Source organism: Chrysemys picta, chromosome 12, assembly GCF_011386835.1.
Source record: "Chrysemys picta bellii isolate R12L10 chromosome 12, ASM1138683v2, whole genome shotgun sequence".
NCBI classification, from domain to species: Eukaryota; Metazoa; Chordata; order Testudines; family Emydidae; genus Chrysemys; species Chrysemys picta.
The window spans coordinates 53,923,448-53,941,386 of NC_088802.1; the positions used below are offsets into that span (position 1 = coordinate 53,923,448).

The 17,939-nt window shown below is 47.6% G+C and overlaps 1 protein-coding gene across 8 annotated transcripts in view; it reads right to left on the bottom strand.

The window, feature by feature from the left end:
- The window catches only part of SLC39A11 (solute carrier family 39 member 11), a 255,077-nt gene that overhangs the window by 117,965 nt on the left and 119,173 nt on the right, over positions 1–17,939 (bottom strand). For all 8 annotated transcript variants that reach the window (XM_065563741.1, XM_065563740.1, XM_024104632.3 and 5 more), the window contains one exon: positions 6,790–6,960. In XM_065563741.1, coding sequence (XP_065419813.1) covers positions 6,790–6,960 — 171 coding nt within the window. The remainder of the gene's footprint in view (positions 1–6,789; positions 6,961–17,939) is intronic.

Below are 17,939 nucleotides of genomic sequence, written 5' to 3' on the forward strand. Positions count from 1 at the left end.
CTGGGAAGCTGCCCAGGAGGCATGGTCCAGTGGCCAGGGCTTTGGACTAGGAGTCAGGAGACCTGGTTTCTATTCCCACCACCAACGCTAACTGAGACTCCGGGCAAGTCACCTCGCCTTTCAATGCCTCAGTTGTCCAAACTGTGAAATGGAAATAACGACGCTTGTAGGGAGCTTCAATTTCAGTGGACAGCATGAGACGGATGTTACACTCATTCACCTCCCCTGCGTAACAGGCTGGCCTGCCTATGCAGTGCTAATGGAGACACACAGGTCAACCGGAAAAGAAAGCGAGCCCCCACTCTTCTAAGGACGGAGCTCACTATAAACATTGCCCCACTCATCGATACTGAAACCCATTCAACTTCAGCCTCAACAACAACAAGGCCGTTTCCATCTCGCACGCTTTGCCAGCCTGTCCACTGCAAGTTAGTGAAATCTGCAGAGGCTGCATCAAAGCTTGGGCTGTCTGTATCCCTGCCTTGCATGCACTTGACGGCCTCAGGAAAAGACCTTATTTGTTACCCCGGGAGCCTTGCAGCAGGAGATGAACAGAACTCACTTGCTGAGCGGTAACAGATACATTCATAGGGCGCTGCTCTCCCACACCACTCTAAATGTTAAACTTTAATGCTGTGACCTTTAAGAAGTAAGAGATCATTTCTGAGGCTCAATAATCGCCCAAGGGGGACTTTGTGCGGTGTCAGAACAAAAAAAGGTTACGACAGCCTCTTCCAAGCCACGGAGAGATTATGGTCATTAACCTATTGCTTTGGGTGACACTTTGTTCATTCCTTTACAAAGGTTTGTTTCTTCAGTGACAGTCCACAGCTCCTTAGCAGACGCCGCGCAGGACAGCAAGAGACAAATGCATGCAGGCACCCTATTCACTCCTGCGCTTCCCGACAGCTTCGGCTGAGGGATAAAATCCAATTACGCTGTTTTCGACTCAAACGCGAGTGACCTTTTTCTTTTGGTTTCTATTTAAAACTATGGTCACCTTTAAAGCAGCTACCGCCCTATTGTCATGCTGTTCATGAGCACTCCACACTGCAATTAGTGCCACTGTTGATTAGTATTTGTTTTGCAGTAATGCTTAGAAGCCCCACTCCTAGTCCCGGTCTCCACTGTTCTAGGTGCTGTACAGACACAGAACAACGACAGGCAGTTTCCCTTTTGGAGGGGAGGGGTTTGCAAACGCAAATGGAGACGTCTTTGCTTTAAACTAACCATTACCAGTGTTTCTCTTTTTTAAAATGTCAATATTCCTAGTGAGCGCAAGTTTGGCAGAAGCTTGCACTTAGTTTGGGGCAGGGACAATCTTTCGGTTCTGTGTTTGCACAGCACCTACCACAATCAAGTCTAGCACTGCAGCTCCTAGGCACAGTACCACAATCCAAATAATACATCTTAACAAAAGTCTGATTTGGAGGAATATGTCAACTTATGTCCCCTGGCTCTCCCAGATGGTGAAAGAGTCCACATTGGAGATCTGCTGCTCACCTGCTTGAATTAAAAGGGATTCAAATCAGTTTCATCTCCAACACAAAGCAAATGTTTTATCTATTTAAAAAACATTTTTTTACAAATTCCTATTCAATTAAGAGCCACAGATTTTATTTTAGATCTCTGAAAGCACTGTCTGTAGTTCATTAGTCAGAGAATTCTAATAATTAAGACAAATTGTTTTCCTGTACTGTAGTTTTAGGGTTGTAAGCACAGATTCCAAGTTGTTACAACTCAGCAACTGGGTTTATAATGTATGGGATGTGCCAGATTGGAAGAAGCTGAATTAAAAACATCAGAAGGTGGAAATGGATTTTTTTTTTTTTAAATCACAAACTACAAAATTCCTGAGAAAGACAGAGAAAAGCCACTCAAGGAATCACGAGCAGATTTTCCTAATTTGGGAGACCAAGCAGGATCTCATAGACTCATAGACTTTAAGGTCAGAAGGGACCATTATGATCATCTGGTCTGACCCCCTGCATGCTGCAGGCCACAGAACCCTTCCCTGGACTCTGCTGTTGAAGTCCCCAATCCTGTGTTGCTTGCATACAGAGAAAGTTACACACAACTCATCTTGCAGACACAAGTCACGCTGACTCAATCAAGTGGAGTTTTCTGGTGGAGAGTCAAGCGTTCAGAATTGGCCTAACTCTGCTCCCGCTGAATTCAATGGTAAAACTCTCCCCGAATGCAAAGGATGATGTTAGCGCTTCTGAAAATTCATGTGGCCAACTCTCATGAGTTTATCACAAGTCTCACGGTACTTGGCATTTTTCCTAAAGCCACCCACGGCTGAAATCACTCTTATTAACTAAGAATCCCAGCTTGCATTTAAAAAGTGTTTCTAGTTCACATAGTTAAAGAGAAGAGCTTGAAAATGTGAACCCCAAACACCCCAACAGAAGAGAGCAACTAAAAGAACCTCATCTTTATAGTTTTTTGCATCTCATGATATTAAAGCAAATCTCACCATATTAATTTTTACAACAACCATCTCAAACTCATGTCAGTGAAACTTTTACACCACACTGTTGTGTACTCCCTATTCATCTGCTGCACACATCATGGACCTTTTAAATGCCACGACAGCAGGTCGGCATCCTGGGGAAATCCCTGTTCCAGGAGGAGACAAAGATGGGTCACATACTATGGTGATGGGCAAGGTAGCCTATCATCACCCCTCTCCCTAATCCCAATGACCCCACCAGTTCAGCTTCCCTCCTCGAGGCCCTTTGCATCATGTCTCCAGTGCTTGCAGTCATGGAGTCCCACCAACAATATTTTCATCAGCCATAGGGTTATCGTTGACTAAAGCAAGGCTATGAATGAACAGGGCCAGTTACCTTAGAAAAAGAGGTGAATCAGATGGGACATGATAAAGGTATGCGAAGTAATGACTCCTATAAAGAGGATACATCAGAGACAGCAAGATGCAGCAAATTCATAACAGATGAAGAAAGGAAACATGTTTTCACACAATTCAGAACTGGCCTGTGGGACTCCTTGCCACAAGGGATCATTTAGGCGAAGATTTTAACAAAAAAAGACTGGAGAGTTAATTGGGTAATTAGAGTTTCTGGAATTATCAGCGTATTAAAAAAACCCAAAACCAAGAGTTTTTGAATGGAAAATGGGCATCAGTCCATTGAGATATCAAGTCACAAGGCCTAAGGGCATAAGCTGATCTCTTACTATTGAGGAATGGTAGGAGACATTCCAGTAACTTACTCCTTGGGAAATTCTGCACCATTTCACATGCGCAGAATTTATGTCCCCTGCAGATTTCCTTGCTTTCCCACAGAAAAATAACTTTTTGACAAAAAGAACAGGAGTACTTGTGGCACCTTAGAGACTAACAAATTTATTAGAGCATAAGCTTTCGTGGACTACAGCCCACTTCTTCGGATGCTATATGCATGCTATATGCATCCGAAGAAGTGGGCTGTAGTCCACGAAAGCTTATGCTCTAATAAATTTGTTAGCCTCTAAGGTGCCACAAGTACTCCTGTTCTTTTTGCGGATACAGACTAACACGGCTGCTACTCTGAAACCTGACTTTTTGACAGGGAATCCACAAGAGTGGTCATGCGATCCTCCCCAGCAGTATGTTTCAGTTGCCTAGGGCAGCTGGCAGAGAGGTAAATCACTGTGGGGCAGGAGGTGGGACTGGGGAACACCCAGCTGATGGCTCCTACCCTGTGCTGGGCTCAGCAGCTAATCCCGGCTGGGCAGGACGGGACTTCTTCATCCCCTGCACGGCATCTGGGGCCGGATGAGACCCACCCCTCCAGATTTCTCCCCTGGCTGCAAGAATCACTGCAAACTCTCCCCGCTCCCAGCTTTTTGCACCCATCGCTCCTCAGCTGCAGGGGGAGGGATCCCTGTACAGAGAGCCGTTCCCCCATCCGCCCAACCCCCGTGCATCCAGAACCCCTCATACCCAGTCCCCCCCACCGAGCCTCACCCCCCGCACTCAGAACCCCCCCCATGAGCCCCACTCTCCCTGCACCTGGACCACCCTGACGAGCCACCTGCACCCGGATCCCCACCTCACCGAGCCCCAACCAGCTGCACCTAGATCCCCACTCCACTGATCCCCACTCCCCCAGCATCTGGACCCCCACCCACTGAGCTCCCCACCCCAGACCCCTCTGCTGAGCACCCCAGATCCCCCCACACCCAGAGACACACCCCTTCACTGAGCCCCAACCACCTTCACCTGGACCCCCCTGCAGAGTCCCATTACCGTTGCACCCAGAACCCCCAACAAGCACCTGTGCATCCAGATCCCCCCTACCCCCAGATCCCACACTGAGCTGCCCACACCCAGACTGCCCCACGGAGAACCCTTTCAACCCACACCTGCAGAATTTTAAAATATTGTGCGCAGAATTTTAAATGTTCTTGGCGCAGAGTGCCCGCGGGCGTAATAACTGCCTACTGCTGAGTTTCTTACATCTTCATCTAAAACAGCTGACAGCCCGCTGGGCTAGATGAATTATTCCTCTGACCCACTCAGGCAATTCCTGTTTTCCTATTCCAGACCGAAAGACTCAGCATGCTGAATTTACTACTAGCCTTCATCCACCCTCTAGTTTGCTCACACTGTAAAATAAACACTCGGTGCAGTATGTCACTATAGCCAGTGCTAACCAATGAGATCTAGCACACACAGGTTAGATTTATGGCACCTGGGAGAATTTTAACTCCGAGATTCTTGGCTTTTGCGAGTTTAAAGCATCAACCCCAATGCTGCATTAAATGACATTTTATTTGCAGTCAATCTTGTACTTGCCCACTGGCCACTCAGCGATACAAACTTGTATAAGCTTTCGAGCAGTTTCAATTAATCTAGAGCAGGTTTTCACAGGCGCATGGTAAAAACCCCAGAATTTTTCCTACACTTGCAGCTAAGCACTGATGCAGATATAGCGTAGTTGACAATTGCTAGTACAGACAAGGCTGGGATGCACAATGAATTAGTGTTAGCAAAGCACTTTGAGATCATCCAACGAAAAGTGAAGCGGAGGTATTATCGTTCACCCTCTTTGGGATGAAGGAAACCTAGTTAAGTGAATGCCTCCACCGAGAAACAGTAGATGGAGCAATGAAGGACAGTGAAAAATGATTACAAGCTGAAATGAAGCAATTGATTTCAAAGAGACAAGCAAGCAACAGAAGGATGGAAAGAATGCATTTTTTGAAATGCATGAGCAGAAAGCACCCATACACACCCACACACACCCCCAACCCACGGCTACTATCTCCAGCTTCATGTTTCTATAATTTTTTTGCCATTTGGCTCCTGACTGTCCTTGAAGTGGGTACAGGAGCTGTGATCAAAGCCACGTAATTCTGAGCTTTTTCACGAGTCAACACAACAGAGAAGCATCCAACAATGAAATTTAAAATTACAGTTCTGTCACTGCAGCGAGACGCCACCCCTAAAATCAGAAAGCACGCGCAACAGAACACGGAAATTTCTAGAGTCTCTGTTCTGATGGGAAGAGTGTCTGTTTTGTTTGAGCACCTTTCATTTAGTATGCGGTAGCAGCTTCACTGCCACGGAGCGATACAGTCACCGTGTTTTGGAATCCTGATTTCTCAAGCGAGCACAGAGAATCCAGCATTTCAGTCTCCCCAAGATCAAAGCTATGCAGATCAGTTTCCTTCTATCCCTCCATAACACAGGTTACACATCTAAATGAAATAAGGGCTCTTCTAACAAGGAAAAGAGATAGAAAGGGGAGGGGGGAAAGAGTATACAAGGAAAGCAGCCTGAAAGAGTTATCCCGTCTTACCCCCAGCGTAAGAAAGAATTACAAAGCAACTAAGTGTTGTCAACGCTCACAATTTTAATGCCAGTCCTGTGATATCATTTTTCCTAAAGCCCCAGCTCCTGGATTCATGTGATTGTGAGAATCTCAGCTTTCTTTTAATTAACCAAAAAGAAAATGTTTCGGTCCCTCATGGTTGCAGAGCAAATCCCTATCAGCGCAAAGACCAGCAGACAAATAAAAAGCTTAACAGTCATTTTTAAGAGCTCATGATTTTTAACTCTCGTGATCTGGGGGGGATGGAGGGGGGTCTGACATGATTTTTAAACACTTGGGGCTGGCAGTAGGGGGAGACCAAGGGAATTTAGAACACCGTGCAGAATCAGGAGCCATTCTCCTGAAACTGCCACCCGCTAATGTATATTGATGATTCAGCCTTTATAGGACTGAATAACATGAACACAGACAAGCAAGACCAGCTGTAGCAGATTTAAGCAAAAAGGTGCCCAGATGCTACTGCGATGGGCAGCGTCTGCAATCGTGAAACAGCAATAAAAACAAAATGGCCATTCCAAAATCCTTGATGCGGTGGCAAGAAGGCTATCCCTCTCATCCAACCGAGGGAACGACATCTTCAGGAACAGGCCACTGCAAGTGACTTGGTGGATGAGCTAGTATCTTTTATTGCACCAACACCTGCTGATGGAAGGGACAAGCTTTTGAGCTCCACAGAGCCCTTCCTTAGGTCTGGAGAAGGTAACCAGGGTGTCTAAGCTAAAGAAAAGGTCGAACAGATTGTTAAGCACAAGAGGGTCACACAGAAGGTCTGATAGACACTCTGGTTACCTTCTCCAGAGCGGAAGAAGAGCTCGGTGAAGTTTGACAGCTTGTTCTTTGCACCAACAGAAGCCGGTCCAATAAAAGATATCGCTTCATCTCTATCGCTGCCGGCGACAAACACGGCTACACCCACCCTGCAACTGAAAACAGACACGGTGCTTACCTGGAATGTTATGTATCGTTACAGCTAGAATGAGCAGCATAATTCGCCGCCAACTGCTACTTCCTGGGGCCAACGCGCTGTCTCCAGAAGTCTGAGATGCAGATGGGACTTCTGACTGGCTGGCTCCCGCACCCTTCCGTCTCTGATAGGGCTCCCCGTTTTCACCTCTGTCTGAGGGGGAAAGAGAAATTGACTCGAGATCAGTTCAAAAGGGGGCAGGCTCATGCTGGGAACCATTTGCCCCACCCACAACCAAAAAACCAGCAGGAAAGATGCTGCTCAAACCGCAGCATGGAGAAGGTCAAGCCTCCCTCAGCGTTCCATTTTGGTTCACATTATTTATGGTTCCACTGCAGCTGTACGGTTGACAAGTGCTAGTGCAGACAGTGCTAGTGTAGACAAGCCTGCATTAAAGCCACCATGCCGTCTAGACCTGCTCTGAGCAGGTCTAGACAATGTGGTGGTTAAAACTGATAGGCCTATAAGGCAGCAATGTCCAGTCACCTTCAAACAAGGGGCAGGGTGGCAGTGACGTGGGGACCTTCCTGTACTACAGGTACAGGAAAGGGTGGGAATTACAGAGTGTGACGTTATAAGATTAAAATAGGCCCATGTAAATCATTGTTGCGACCACTGTTACATAATTGCAACAAATCTTGTACAAAGTAGGTCATGTAAGGTGTCAATGGAAACGTTATAATTTGCTGAATTGATTATCCTATTTGTATGCATGCATCATTTTTGCATCTGAAGTTATGAATATTGACTATGTACCTGTATTTCAAAGGTGTTTGCTCCTGGGGTAACACCCACAAGGTTTTTTGCCAGCACACTGTGAAGGGACTATTCTAGTTATAAACACAACTCACAATGAACCATGGAAGAAGCCTATCCACACCTGATGGACCTTCCTGAGGAGGTTCTAGCTATGGTCCCTGCTATGACTCATTGAAGCATGCAAGGGCATGTGAGTAGACCATGTGATGCTAAACTCCATCTTGTGTGCCTGTGCTTTCCCCCCAAACTATGCTGACTCTGAGGGCTTTGTTTGGGATAATGAAGTTCCCCTCCACATGACAGAAACTATAAAAGACCCTGGGAACATCTCCATTTGTCCTCTTTCCTGCTCTGATCTCTAGACTATGTTCTTATACTAATGGGAGCATTCTAACCAAGGAACTGAGGACCTTCCAATTATTTCGGAGCAACCAGAGACTTAATCAGTTAGCAGTTTATGTCATCACGGCTTTAAGCCTGACCCAAGAACTTTGCAATTATTGTATGTATTTGATTCCTTTAACCAATTTTAACTCATCTCTGTCTTTCTTTTTATAAATAAACCTTTAGATATTAGATACTAAGGACTGGCTGTAAGCGTGTATTTGGGTAAGATCTAACATATTCATTAACTTGGTGGGGAATGTGTCCGATCCTTTGGGATTGGTAGACCTTTTTCTATGATGAACAATATTTTCAAGAATCCTCATCCTATTTGACTTGGCTGTCTGGGTGGGAAGCCCAAGACTGAGTTGCTTTAAAGGAACTGTGTTTTGGCTTCTGGGTAACCAGTACAGTATTATAGAAGTCGTTTTGAGTCTAGCTTGATGAAGCTACGTATTGAAATAACCATCAGTTTTGGGGATTGTCTGCCCCATTCTTCGCAGTTTGCCCTGATTGAGCAATCTCAACATGGCTCCCCAGGACCCCAGTCACACAGGGTCTGAAAAAGAACCAGCCCATTTCCATCCCACACGCACAAGACCTGCCTCCTGGGAATCATAGAACTGGAAGGGACCTTGAGAGGTCATCTAGTCCAGTCCCCTGCACTCATGGCAGGACTAAGTATTATCTAGACCAGTGGCTCCCAACCTTTTTCGCCTGGTGGGCGCCAGACGACGAGCCACTGCAGACCGTGGCCAGCGAATGAGCATCTGCCAAAATGCCACCGAGAAGTGGCAATGTCAATAGGCGTCGCCGCCGAAATGCCGCCGACAAGCAGCGTCATCCAGAGGTGTCGCCGCCGAAATGCCACTGACGCCTCTGGATGACGCTGCTTGTTGGCAGCATTTCAGCGGATGCTTGTCCACCAGCCAGTACGCGGGCGCACATAGATGCCCCAGCGAGCGCCATGGTGCCCGTGGGCACCGCGTTGTGAACCACTGACCTAGACCATGCCTGACAGGTGTTTGTCCAACCTGCTCTTAAAAATCTCCAATGATGGAGATTCCACAACCTCCCTAGGCAATTTATTCCAGTGCTTAACCACCCTGACAGGAAGTTTTTCCTAATGTGCAACCTAAACCTCCCTTGCGGCAATTGAAGTCCATTGCTTCTTGTCCTATCCTCCAGGATTAAGAAGAACAATTCCTCTCCCTCCTCCTTGTAACAACCTTTCATGTACTTGAAAACTGTTACGTCCCCTCTCCGTCGTCTCTTTTCCATCTGTTGCTGAAGGAAGGCACCATTATATTCAGTTATGTTTTCATTCCCACATAGGGCGACCAGCTGTCCGGATTTTATAGGGACAGTCCCAATATTTGAGGCTTTTTCTTATATAGAAGCCTATTACCCCCTCACCCCGGCCCAATTTTTCACACTTGCTGTCTGGTCGCCCTATTCCCAGGTTTGGACCATGTCATTACCTATAGTCAGTGGCTGCTCCCGGCCACCTTCAAAAGACTTGCCTCATTTTCATCTGCTAGCAGGTTTCCTGCTAAGCCGAGACTCCAAGACTCTCCCCAACCCAGGCTTCCAGCAGGACATTAACTGGCATCCGGCTCTCTTTTGGCCAGCATTTTTAAAGGCACGTCAGTAAAATCCAAGCATCGGGGCTGTGAAAGGACAGAACGAGCAACAGCCTGCACTATAATCAAGACCACTCAGAGCGTTTCTCTCCCTGTTCATCTTTAGTTTGAAAAGGCGAGAAGAAGCCAAGAAATTACATGGGCAGAAATTCCTGCACCTCACACAGGCAACAGCTGCTGCTTTGCACTAAAAAAGATTTGACATTTTAGATGCACTTAACTCTCCCCCTCCCCCGACTCCCTCCCCACCTCAGAATTTTAATGGCAAACAAACAAGTGCAAGAAGTCATCTGGAATTGTTTTGATTGAATGTCAACTGCTTCCCATGCCATTTCTAGGCAGGATAACGCTCAACTATTGCGTTGCACATTGCAAAGCATGCATTGTCAGTGCCAATTAAGAATCTTTGCATCAAAGTGCTCATGCAAATTGACCCACACGGTCACCAGAGACAAGGAGGTGTGTGTGTGTTGTCATTTTATAATTCACCTCATGCCATCTAGAATAGAAAAAAAAAAGGAAAAGCACTTAAAAGCATTTTGAGGAGACGCTCAACCAAAAAACACTGTCGGGATTACATTTTCAACACCAAAGAATCAGCACATTTTAGTAATCGGAAAAACGACAGGAAAGCTGGAAACAAAGAAATCAGACGCCATGTGACCAGCCAATTCTTCCTGGATGTCAGCATGGCAACCACTACAAAGTACCACGCTCCTGGGGTGTATCTGACTGATGTTACCCAGCTCAGCAAAATAGTCTGCTCACAGATACCTGCGCTTCTCTTTTAAAGCAACATCTGCAGCCACGCTGGCTGTCCACAACACTAGCAAATAATACACAGGACCAGACACCCGCTCAGCCCAAAACTCGAGCCAAACCGACAGTCTGTGCTAACACATTTGCTTGCAGGATTTCATTCCAGTCCCCAAGGATAAACAGAACATGATTTGTCAGTGGGAAAGGAAAGCCAGTGAGTGATGCAGACCTGATAGTGGGGATTAAAAACCCTTGAGTGGCTTTTTTGATGTACAGCCAGTGCCTGGGCTTAGTTTGTTTATTTGCTTCTAACCGGGTAGCTCTTGCTTGTGTTTTTCAATATCTTAGTCCTTGGGCAATGGAGCATTCTACTCAAATATTCAAAATCTGGGACTGCATAGAACTGGAAAGGTGGCATAGATGACCACAAACCTCATATAGATATGAGAGGGAGGGCCCATTCTGCCCCTTCTTCTGACCAGCTAAATAATCAGCAGACGTTACAATAAACTAGGAATGTGGTTGAAGACTCCAAACGCGAATGGAATCTTCTGAGCCTTCACCCAGACCTGTAATGCCTGCAAGTGCATCACTTAATTGCAGAATGGGAATGGTTCAGTATGATCTATCCCCCAGCCATGACAGCCGTGTGTCCCATAGGATATTTTCCTGTACTTTGCCCAGCCGAATTCCAAAATTTCCAAGCTCTGGGGCTCTCTGTCTCCCAGGGGAGACCATTCCACAGCCCAACAGATCTGCCAGGAAAATTTTCAGCCCAAACGTCCCCTCTCTATTTCATTGAATTCTTCCTTCCTTATGCACCGCTGTGCATCAGGTTTATCCTTTTCGGGTAGGGCCCCTCTTTGGCCTCCTGCCTTCTACCACCACTCGAGATATTCAACACCATGGGCCATCGCCGGGGCACAGGGGACAAACAGCCCTTCAGAGCAGATGGCAGAAAGAGAGCGCCACGTGTATGGGGAGTGGGCTGAAGCTTTCTGGGGCTGTGTTTAACAGGTGCTAATGGGGTGGACAGTGTGCCCGAGAAGGGAATACAGCAGGGGTACCAGGGAGTTTGGGCATATGAAGGACCAGTGGGACTATCAAGCCCTGTAGCTGAAGATGAAGATGTACTGAATCGTGCTCTCCTGGGTGCAGACTCTTTTCTCGCTGGTGAGCGTTTAGCTCTTTAGGGGGTCTTTGACGTTCTCTATTTATATTTAAGACTGAGCTGCACAAGAGCCGATGCACACTCTGCAGAGAGAGGAGGGAGCTCAACTTTGGCTTTTAAGAGAGCGTGTGCCCAGCTTCCTAAAATAAACCAGTCTCTGAGCTTCTGCATTTCGATAAAATCGGGACTGTCCCGCTCTTTAGCCCTTTGTCCCACGTCCCGACTGATGTACAATGGGGACGCCATTTGTCCCAATATTCAGGTGAGGAAGCGGGCGGGGAAGTGAGGCGGGAGGTGGGTGAGGAGGCGAACGGCAAGTCGGGTGGCAGGCGGGCAGGTGGGATGGGGTGAGGAGGCGGGTGGATGGCGAGGAGGAGAGCAGCGGTCAGGCAGACGGGGGGGTGGGGGACACCAGACGAATGGCAAGGAGACTAGCGGGGAGGTAAGCAACAGGCAGGCGGCGAGGAGGAGAGCAGGGAGGCTATCTGCTCCCATAAAAACACCCCCCAGAGAGGCACTGGATTATACTCAATCCAATGAAGATGCAGCCTGGAAAGATGTGATGAAAAATATTGGGATTGCTGGATGTGGGGAGCAAAAAATGGGGAGAACTACACGGAGAGGAAGAAGTTGAAAACCTCAGACAAAATGAATATTGTATTGACAGAACCCAGCCATCACGTGGTACACCTAGCAGGAAAGGAAATGGAGCCACTAACACACCCATAATGCTAAGGGCTTGTCTACCCTAGGGATTTTTGTATCAGTGTAGCTACAGCCGTACCAATGCCTACTGTAGATCTGTCGCACTGGTGTGAACGGGGCAATTGCACTGGCATAGCTTAAACCCAGGATACCCTGGAGTTTACACTGGGGCAAACACGTTGGTGCAAATACAACAGTGGAAAAAATCCCATGAAAAGACAAGGTAAGAATTGGTGCTCAGAAATCTGTCTTTGATACTTCTACCGCCCCAATGAAAGCAGTATCTGAGCACCTCGTTATCTTTATGTATTTATCCTCCGAGGCAGCATTGGGAGATTCAACGCATTGTACAGGTGGAGAACTGGGGCACAGGGAGGCCAAGTGACTTGCCCAATGTTACACAGAGCAAAGAATTGAACCTCGGTTTCCCAGGTACCAAGCCAACACTCTAACCACTGGACCATCCTTCCTCTCTAAAGAAAGATCCCTTCCACCTCTTCTAAAACTCATTTTAGCCAATCACTCTGCAGGGTTTGTATCCATCCTCTAAGTTATCAACATCAGGGTTCAGAGCAAGAAGGCAAGCTGAAGACACAGCAACATTGATGATGTTTATGGAAAGCTCTCTTCGCTGTAACTAGCTGGGGAGGGGTAATGAATGCCCCCATGTAAAAACAAACCTGAGGAAATTCCTGAAACGACAAAGCAGGCACGGGAGTAGGAATTACTCTGTCAAAAAAATGCTATGTAGTGAGAGAAAACCCATGTAGCCGAGCTGTGGAGAACAGCACTTAAATTCAAGTGACAAAGTTATTTCCATCCTTGCAGAATTTGTTTTCTTTAAAAGTAGTAATAAAACGCCTGGAAAAGCATCTGATAGCAGCAGGAAGAGCAGAAGAAAGGGAAAATGGAGTTTGAGATGCAATTTTGCAATCCTCGTTTGCTGCAGTGTGGCCTCAAAAGCTGAAGGAAGAGGAGATTTTAGGTTAGTCGCTAGAAGATTTTTTTTTTTATTGAAAATTTGAAGATTTTGGGGGCCAGCTCCTCAGCTGATTGTGAGTCAGTTTCGCTGCACTCGGTGGAGCTACACAGATGTACACTATCTGAAGCTCTGGACTTTCGCCCGCCTTTTCTAGATAGGCTGGTTCGAAGATCTCAGTTGTGCTCGTGCCTCCAGTATTCTCCCTTTGCAAATGTCCTCCTGTGAGCTCAGACATTTTGCGCGATGGTTTACCCGTTTGACCTACAGTGAAATTCCTGAAATTCAATTGGGGGGGGGGGGGGGGGTAGGTGCCCAATTTTCTCAGACGTCTTTGAAAATCCCAGCCGTGCTCTCTCCCCTCTACCGGTCAAGTTGGAAAACGGGCATAACATCCCTGTGCTGCAAATATTGTGGGGATTCACCCATTAATGCCAGGAAAGTGCTTTGAGATCTTGGATGCTCAGCAAGAGAATACCCTCGTCTGATACAACTGCTTCCCCTCTGATCTCTCACCTACAATTCAACAACTCATCCAACCGCTGCATTGGGCCTTTTCTAGCACACAGATTTTCCTCATTGGCCAAGGTGAGACATTTCCGCCATCGCACATAAAAGATGCAAATATCGTCTGGGGAGCAGAGCACCTCTACGAATATTCAAAAGACAATCTGTTGCCTAAGGATTTGGATTCAAAGCACCTACGTGGTACCCAGACGTGTTAGCAAGCTCATCAAGCAGACAGTGGGCTCAACTTTCCACCAATGCTCATGTTTCTCAAGCAGTTTAACCTTCTCAGATGTCCAGGTTGTACAGCTGTTGGGCCACTGATTGGGTAGCAAGCTGGTTTCCAAAGTCTAATTACGTGGTTAGAAGGGCTGGTTTCGTTGTAACCTCACCCTTCATCCGTTTTACCTTATTATGCGATTCCTTTTATAGTAACAGAATCAGATTATGCAAAGCCTACAAATGAAGCGTAACTGCAACACAGAGCATTAGTGTTGCTTGGGGCATGTGATGAAGTGTATCTATAGCAACCCTTATGGATTTTCCTTTCTGCATGTGAGTGTACGATAAATGCACACTCCAATATCACTGTTGCTACTTTTTTTAAACCAGATCAAAAGACACTAAAACACACACATACACCCCTAACTTGAACCAAGGTAATGTTCCCTTGCCTGCTCTTTCATCTCTTATATAATCATTTCATCTAATATTGTGTATTGATGGGTGCTACTGAACACAGAGAAAGGAAGAGCGTGAGGATTGCATCACTAAATGTTCATGGATACTTTTTTTTTAATTTAAACTTCAAGGTGCAACCTGCCCTTAACTCTCCCTTAGCGTTTCTGATCTTTGAACACTGATTAAAATGTACAATGAGCCAAGAGGCTGAACACAGGACTGGGAGCCCAATATCTCTGCCTCAGTTTCCCCCATCTCTAAAGTAGCGATGGTAGTCATCTCCTGGGGTACGGAGAAGGTTAATCATTGCTTGCAGAGAGAGCCCTAGAGGCTAATTGAGGGCAGGAGGGTAATACGATGGCTAGAGTTGTTTTGTTCTAACCAACATGTACAAGGTGAGAGGCAGCACCCTAACACGTAAAGGGGTTGCCCCTCTATACGTCAGGAGTAACGTGTAACTTGTTTGTACCTGTACCCCTGAGGAGTTGTTTTGTCCGGCCTAGGGGGCAGTGAAGAATCCTGCCACTGACTGAGCCGGTCCATTGTCAGGGGCACAAATTCGTAATATGTCCTGTAGAGTCTGTGGGAAACTATTACCGTGTTTCGTTTGACAATAAACCTGGCCGGGTGCCTTCGTACCTTATCGGAGTCTGTGGTCTTTGGGGGTTCTCTCGGGGTCAGCTGTGTCAGCGATCTGCACAGAGCCAGGGCAGCACACAGAGGGAACACACGCACGCAGCCGACTTATCAACATTGAATAGAGCAGAGCACCACACCGGTGACGTCTGACAACAAATACCGCCTCATCACACCGTCCCACCTCCTCCTCTGGCAGAAAGTTAGGAAGCAAAGAATATAAAGGAATAGGATAAAATCCTTGATGAGCTTTATTTGATACCCTGTGTCCTCCTGTCTGAAGCCCAGTTAAAGGGCCAGGATGAGAGAGAGACAGACAGACAGACAAAAATCAAGATGCGTCTGCTACCCAATATTCTGCCTAGAGCTATTTGACCCAATCAAAGAAAGTGCATCAATTCATAGCCCCATAGCACAAAGGCAGCTTTCTCTCAGCAAGCTCCCTCATCAGCATCACCATTATGGGATCGTCCTCAGGTCGGCTTCCTTGCCGCACACACCCAATCAATGCGGGAAAGGAGGGAAATCTTCTCTAAGAGATGGGGGAGAAAATGCCTCCCCTGATCAGCGGTATTCAAGGAATGGAAATGTTAGCCAGCCAATCAGCAGGCACTTGTTATGCCCAAGGCCTCCCATCTGCTGTGTGGGGCTACACCGTTTTGCTAAATGTGCTGCAACTCCCCTTCCTATGTTTCTTCCTGTGCGTCCAAGCATCAGCTGCGGGAGCACGAGTTCAGTCCCTGTAAGAGCCCTTGTGCACTAGCTAGAGGGACACACACACAAGATGTGTCTACACAGCAGTCGGGAAGCATGACTGCAGCGCGCACACAGACCAACCTGGCTTTGATCAAACCTAACACGAACTAACCCCACCCACCTAGGACTCTGCTGGGTACATACTCGGGGGGCTGCCACGACTTCACTGCTAATGCTACTCGAGCTCGCTTTGCTCTAGCTAGATCAAGGGCACGTCTATCCATGCTGCAGTCCTCCATCCCGATTGCACTACAGACACACCACGGAAAACGGGGCTGCACTCAACGCTGTGGCGAAACTCCCATCGACTTGAATAGAGGACAGAGAGGCCCCACGCCACCCACCTCCCGGCCCTGGCTAGAGTTGTCAGTGCAGGCAGACGAGGCGTCAGGCAGACCCTCGCTGAAAAAGGTGCGTGACGCACTCCAAAAAAATAGGCGCTGGCTTTGGGTGAACCGGCTAACTCTGCCAACACTCAGGGACTCAGTTCACAGGGCATGTTTGAAAAGGAAGACGGCGCGTTAACACGGTTACTAGTTAAATAAAGGTGAAGATAAAAAGCACTGGCATTTGCCGGGCCGGCTACACCCCTCCAAACACACAGAAGCCCAGTTGCAGGGGTGTTCTGGGGGCAGGAGAGCCATGGCTCAGACATCCCAGCTGCCAGGGTGCAAAGTAGCACAACCCCATCTGCATTGAGGGCCAAATCAGCCTCCAGACACAGCCCCTCGGCCCCAGTCCTGAATCAGGTCCTGTCTCTCTAGCTGGCAGGCAGCGCTGCTGAACATCACCACACAGGGTGTCCCTAGTACGCAGTCAGACAAAGCCTGACTGCTGGATGCTCTCCTCTCAGTCATGTCCCATTTTAAAAGGCTGGCTTCCTGCAACAGGGCAGTTGCAGGCTGACAGCTGCTTATCGCTGGGAAATTAATCCAGCTCCCTGTAACAGCACCTCTGTGAGACCAGCACAGCCCGCAAAACAGAGAGCAATCAACACCTGTTAATTGGAGCTGATGCTACTTAACAGAGCCTCGTTAGGCTTCCGCCAGCCAAGGCTGCTTGTGCTCCACCAGGTGCCACCCTCTGTTTATCAGCGACCTTGGGGATACTTGCATGCAGCCCACACTGGGCGCTCCACAGAGAGTACATGGGTCCATCCTCAGGCGGCCAGAACAAGTGCCAGCACTAAGGGACACAAAAAAGCAAATGAGAAGGCAGGAACAAGGGGTTTGCTTGGCACATTCGGGGAGCCAGACATTCCCACAGGACGTGTTCCATAGCTAACCTGAGCGACAACTAGCCCTGCATGGCACTGGGGACACCTGACCATTACCCAGAGGCTTTGGCCTGCATTCGTTTTTCCCCTCGGAATCTCTGGTCACCTCCATTTTATAAATGGGAAAACTGCAGCACACAGAGTGAAGGGATTTGCACTTGCCCACGGTCACACAGCCGGCCGTCGGCAGAGCCGGGAACAGAACCCAGGTCTCCCGCGTTGTAGTCCTTCGTTTCGGCCGGCAGACTGTCCTTCCTATTTCCGAAGCCCCCATGCTGCTGCTTCTCTTTTGGCAGTGAAAAGAGCTGAAAAATTACCTCCATTGCCAAAATTTGACTTTCAAAGCAAAAAAAAAACTAAGTCAACAACTTTGCTTTGGCGCCTGTTCTGTTCAAGAGCGAGTTAATCTCTTTTTCTTTCATTCCAGGCTCCCCCTTCAGCTATTTTTCATATGCTATTGCTTTTGGAGCGGCAGCTCTGCCCAAATTAGCATCGAAGAGGAGAGACAGCTCTGAGAGCATCAGACATCCAAAAAGCCAACACTCCCTCTTCTCTCCCCTGCACCATTCAACAAAAACCCCAGGAGAAGAGAACAGACAGTTCACGTTACAGCTCAATACGGCTGTCAAAACTGGTAAGTCCATGGGAAAAGAACAGTCTGTCACTCAAGCACCTAAATCCTTTTAACCTATTTTTGTTTGTTCTGGCTCCAAGACTTCCTGATTGAGCCGCCTTCACAGTTAGCACCTAGCAGCACAGCAGAATACTGGGTCCAAATGCCAGTCTCTGCCCCCCTGCCCAGTTAGGGCTTGGGACGCTGTGGAACCCACTCCATTACTGCACAATAGGCCCCTGCTTTGCAAATCAATAGCCTTT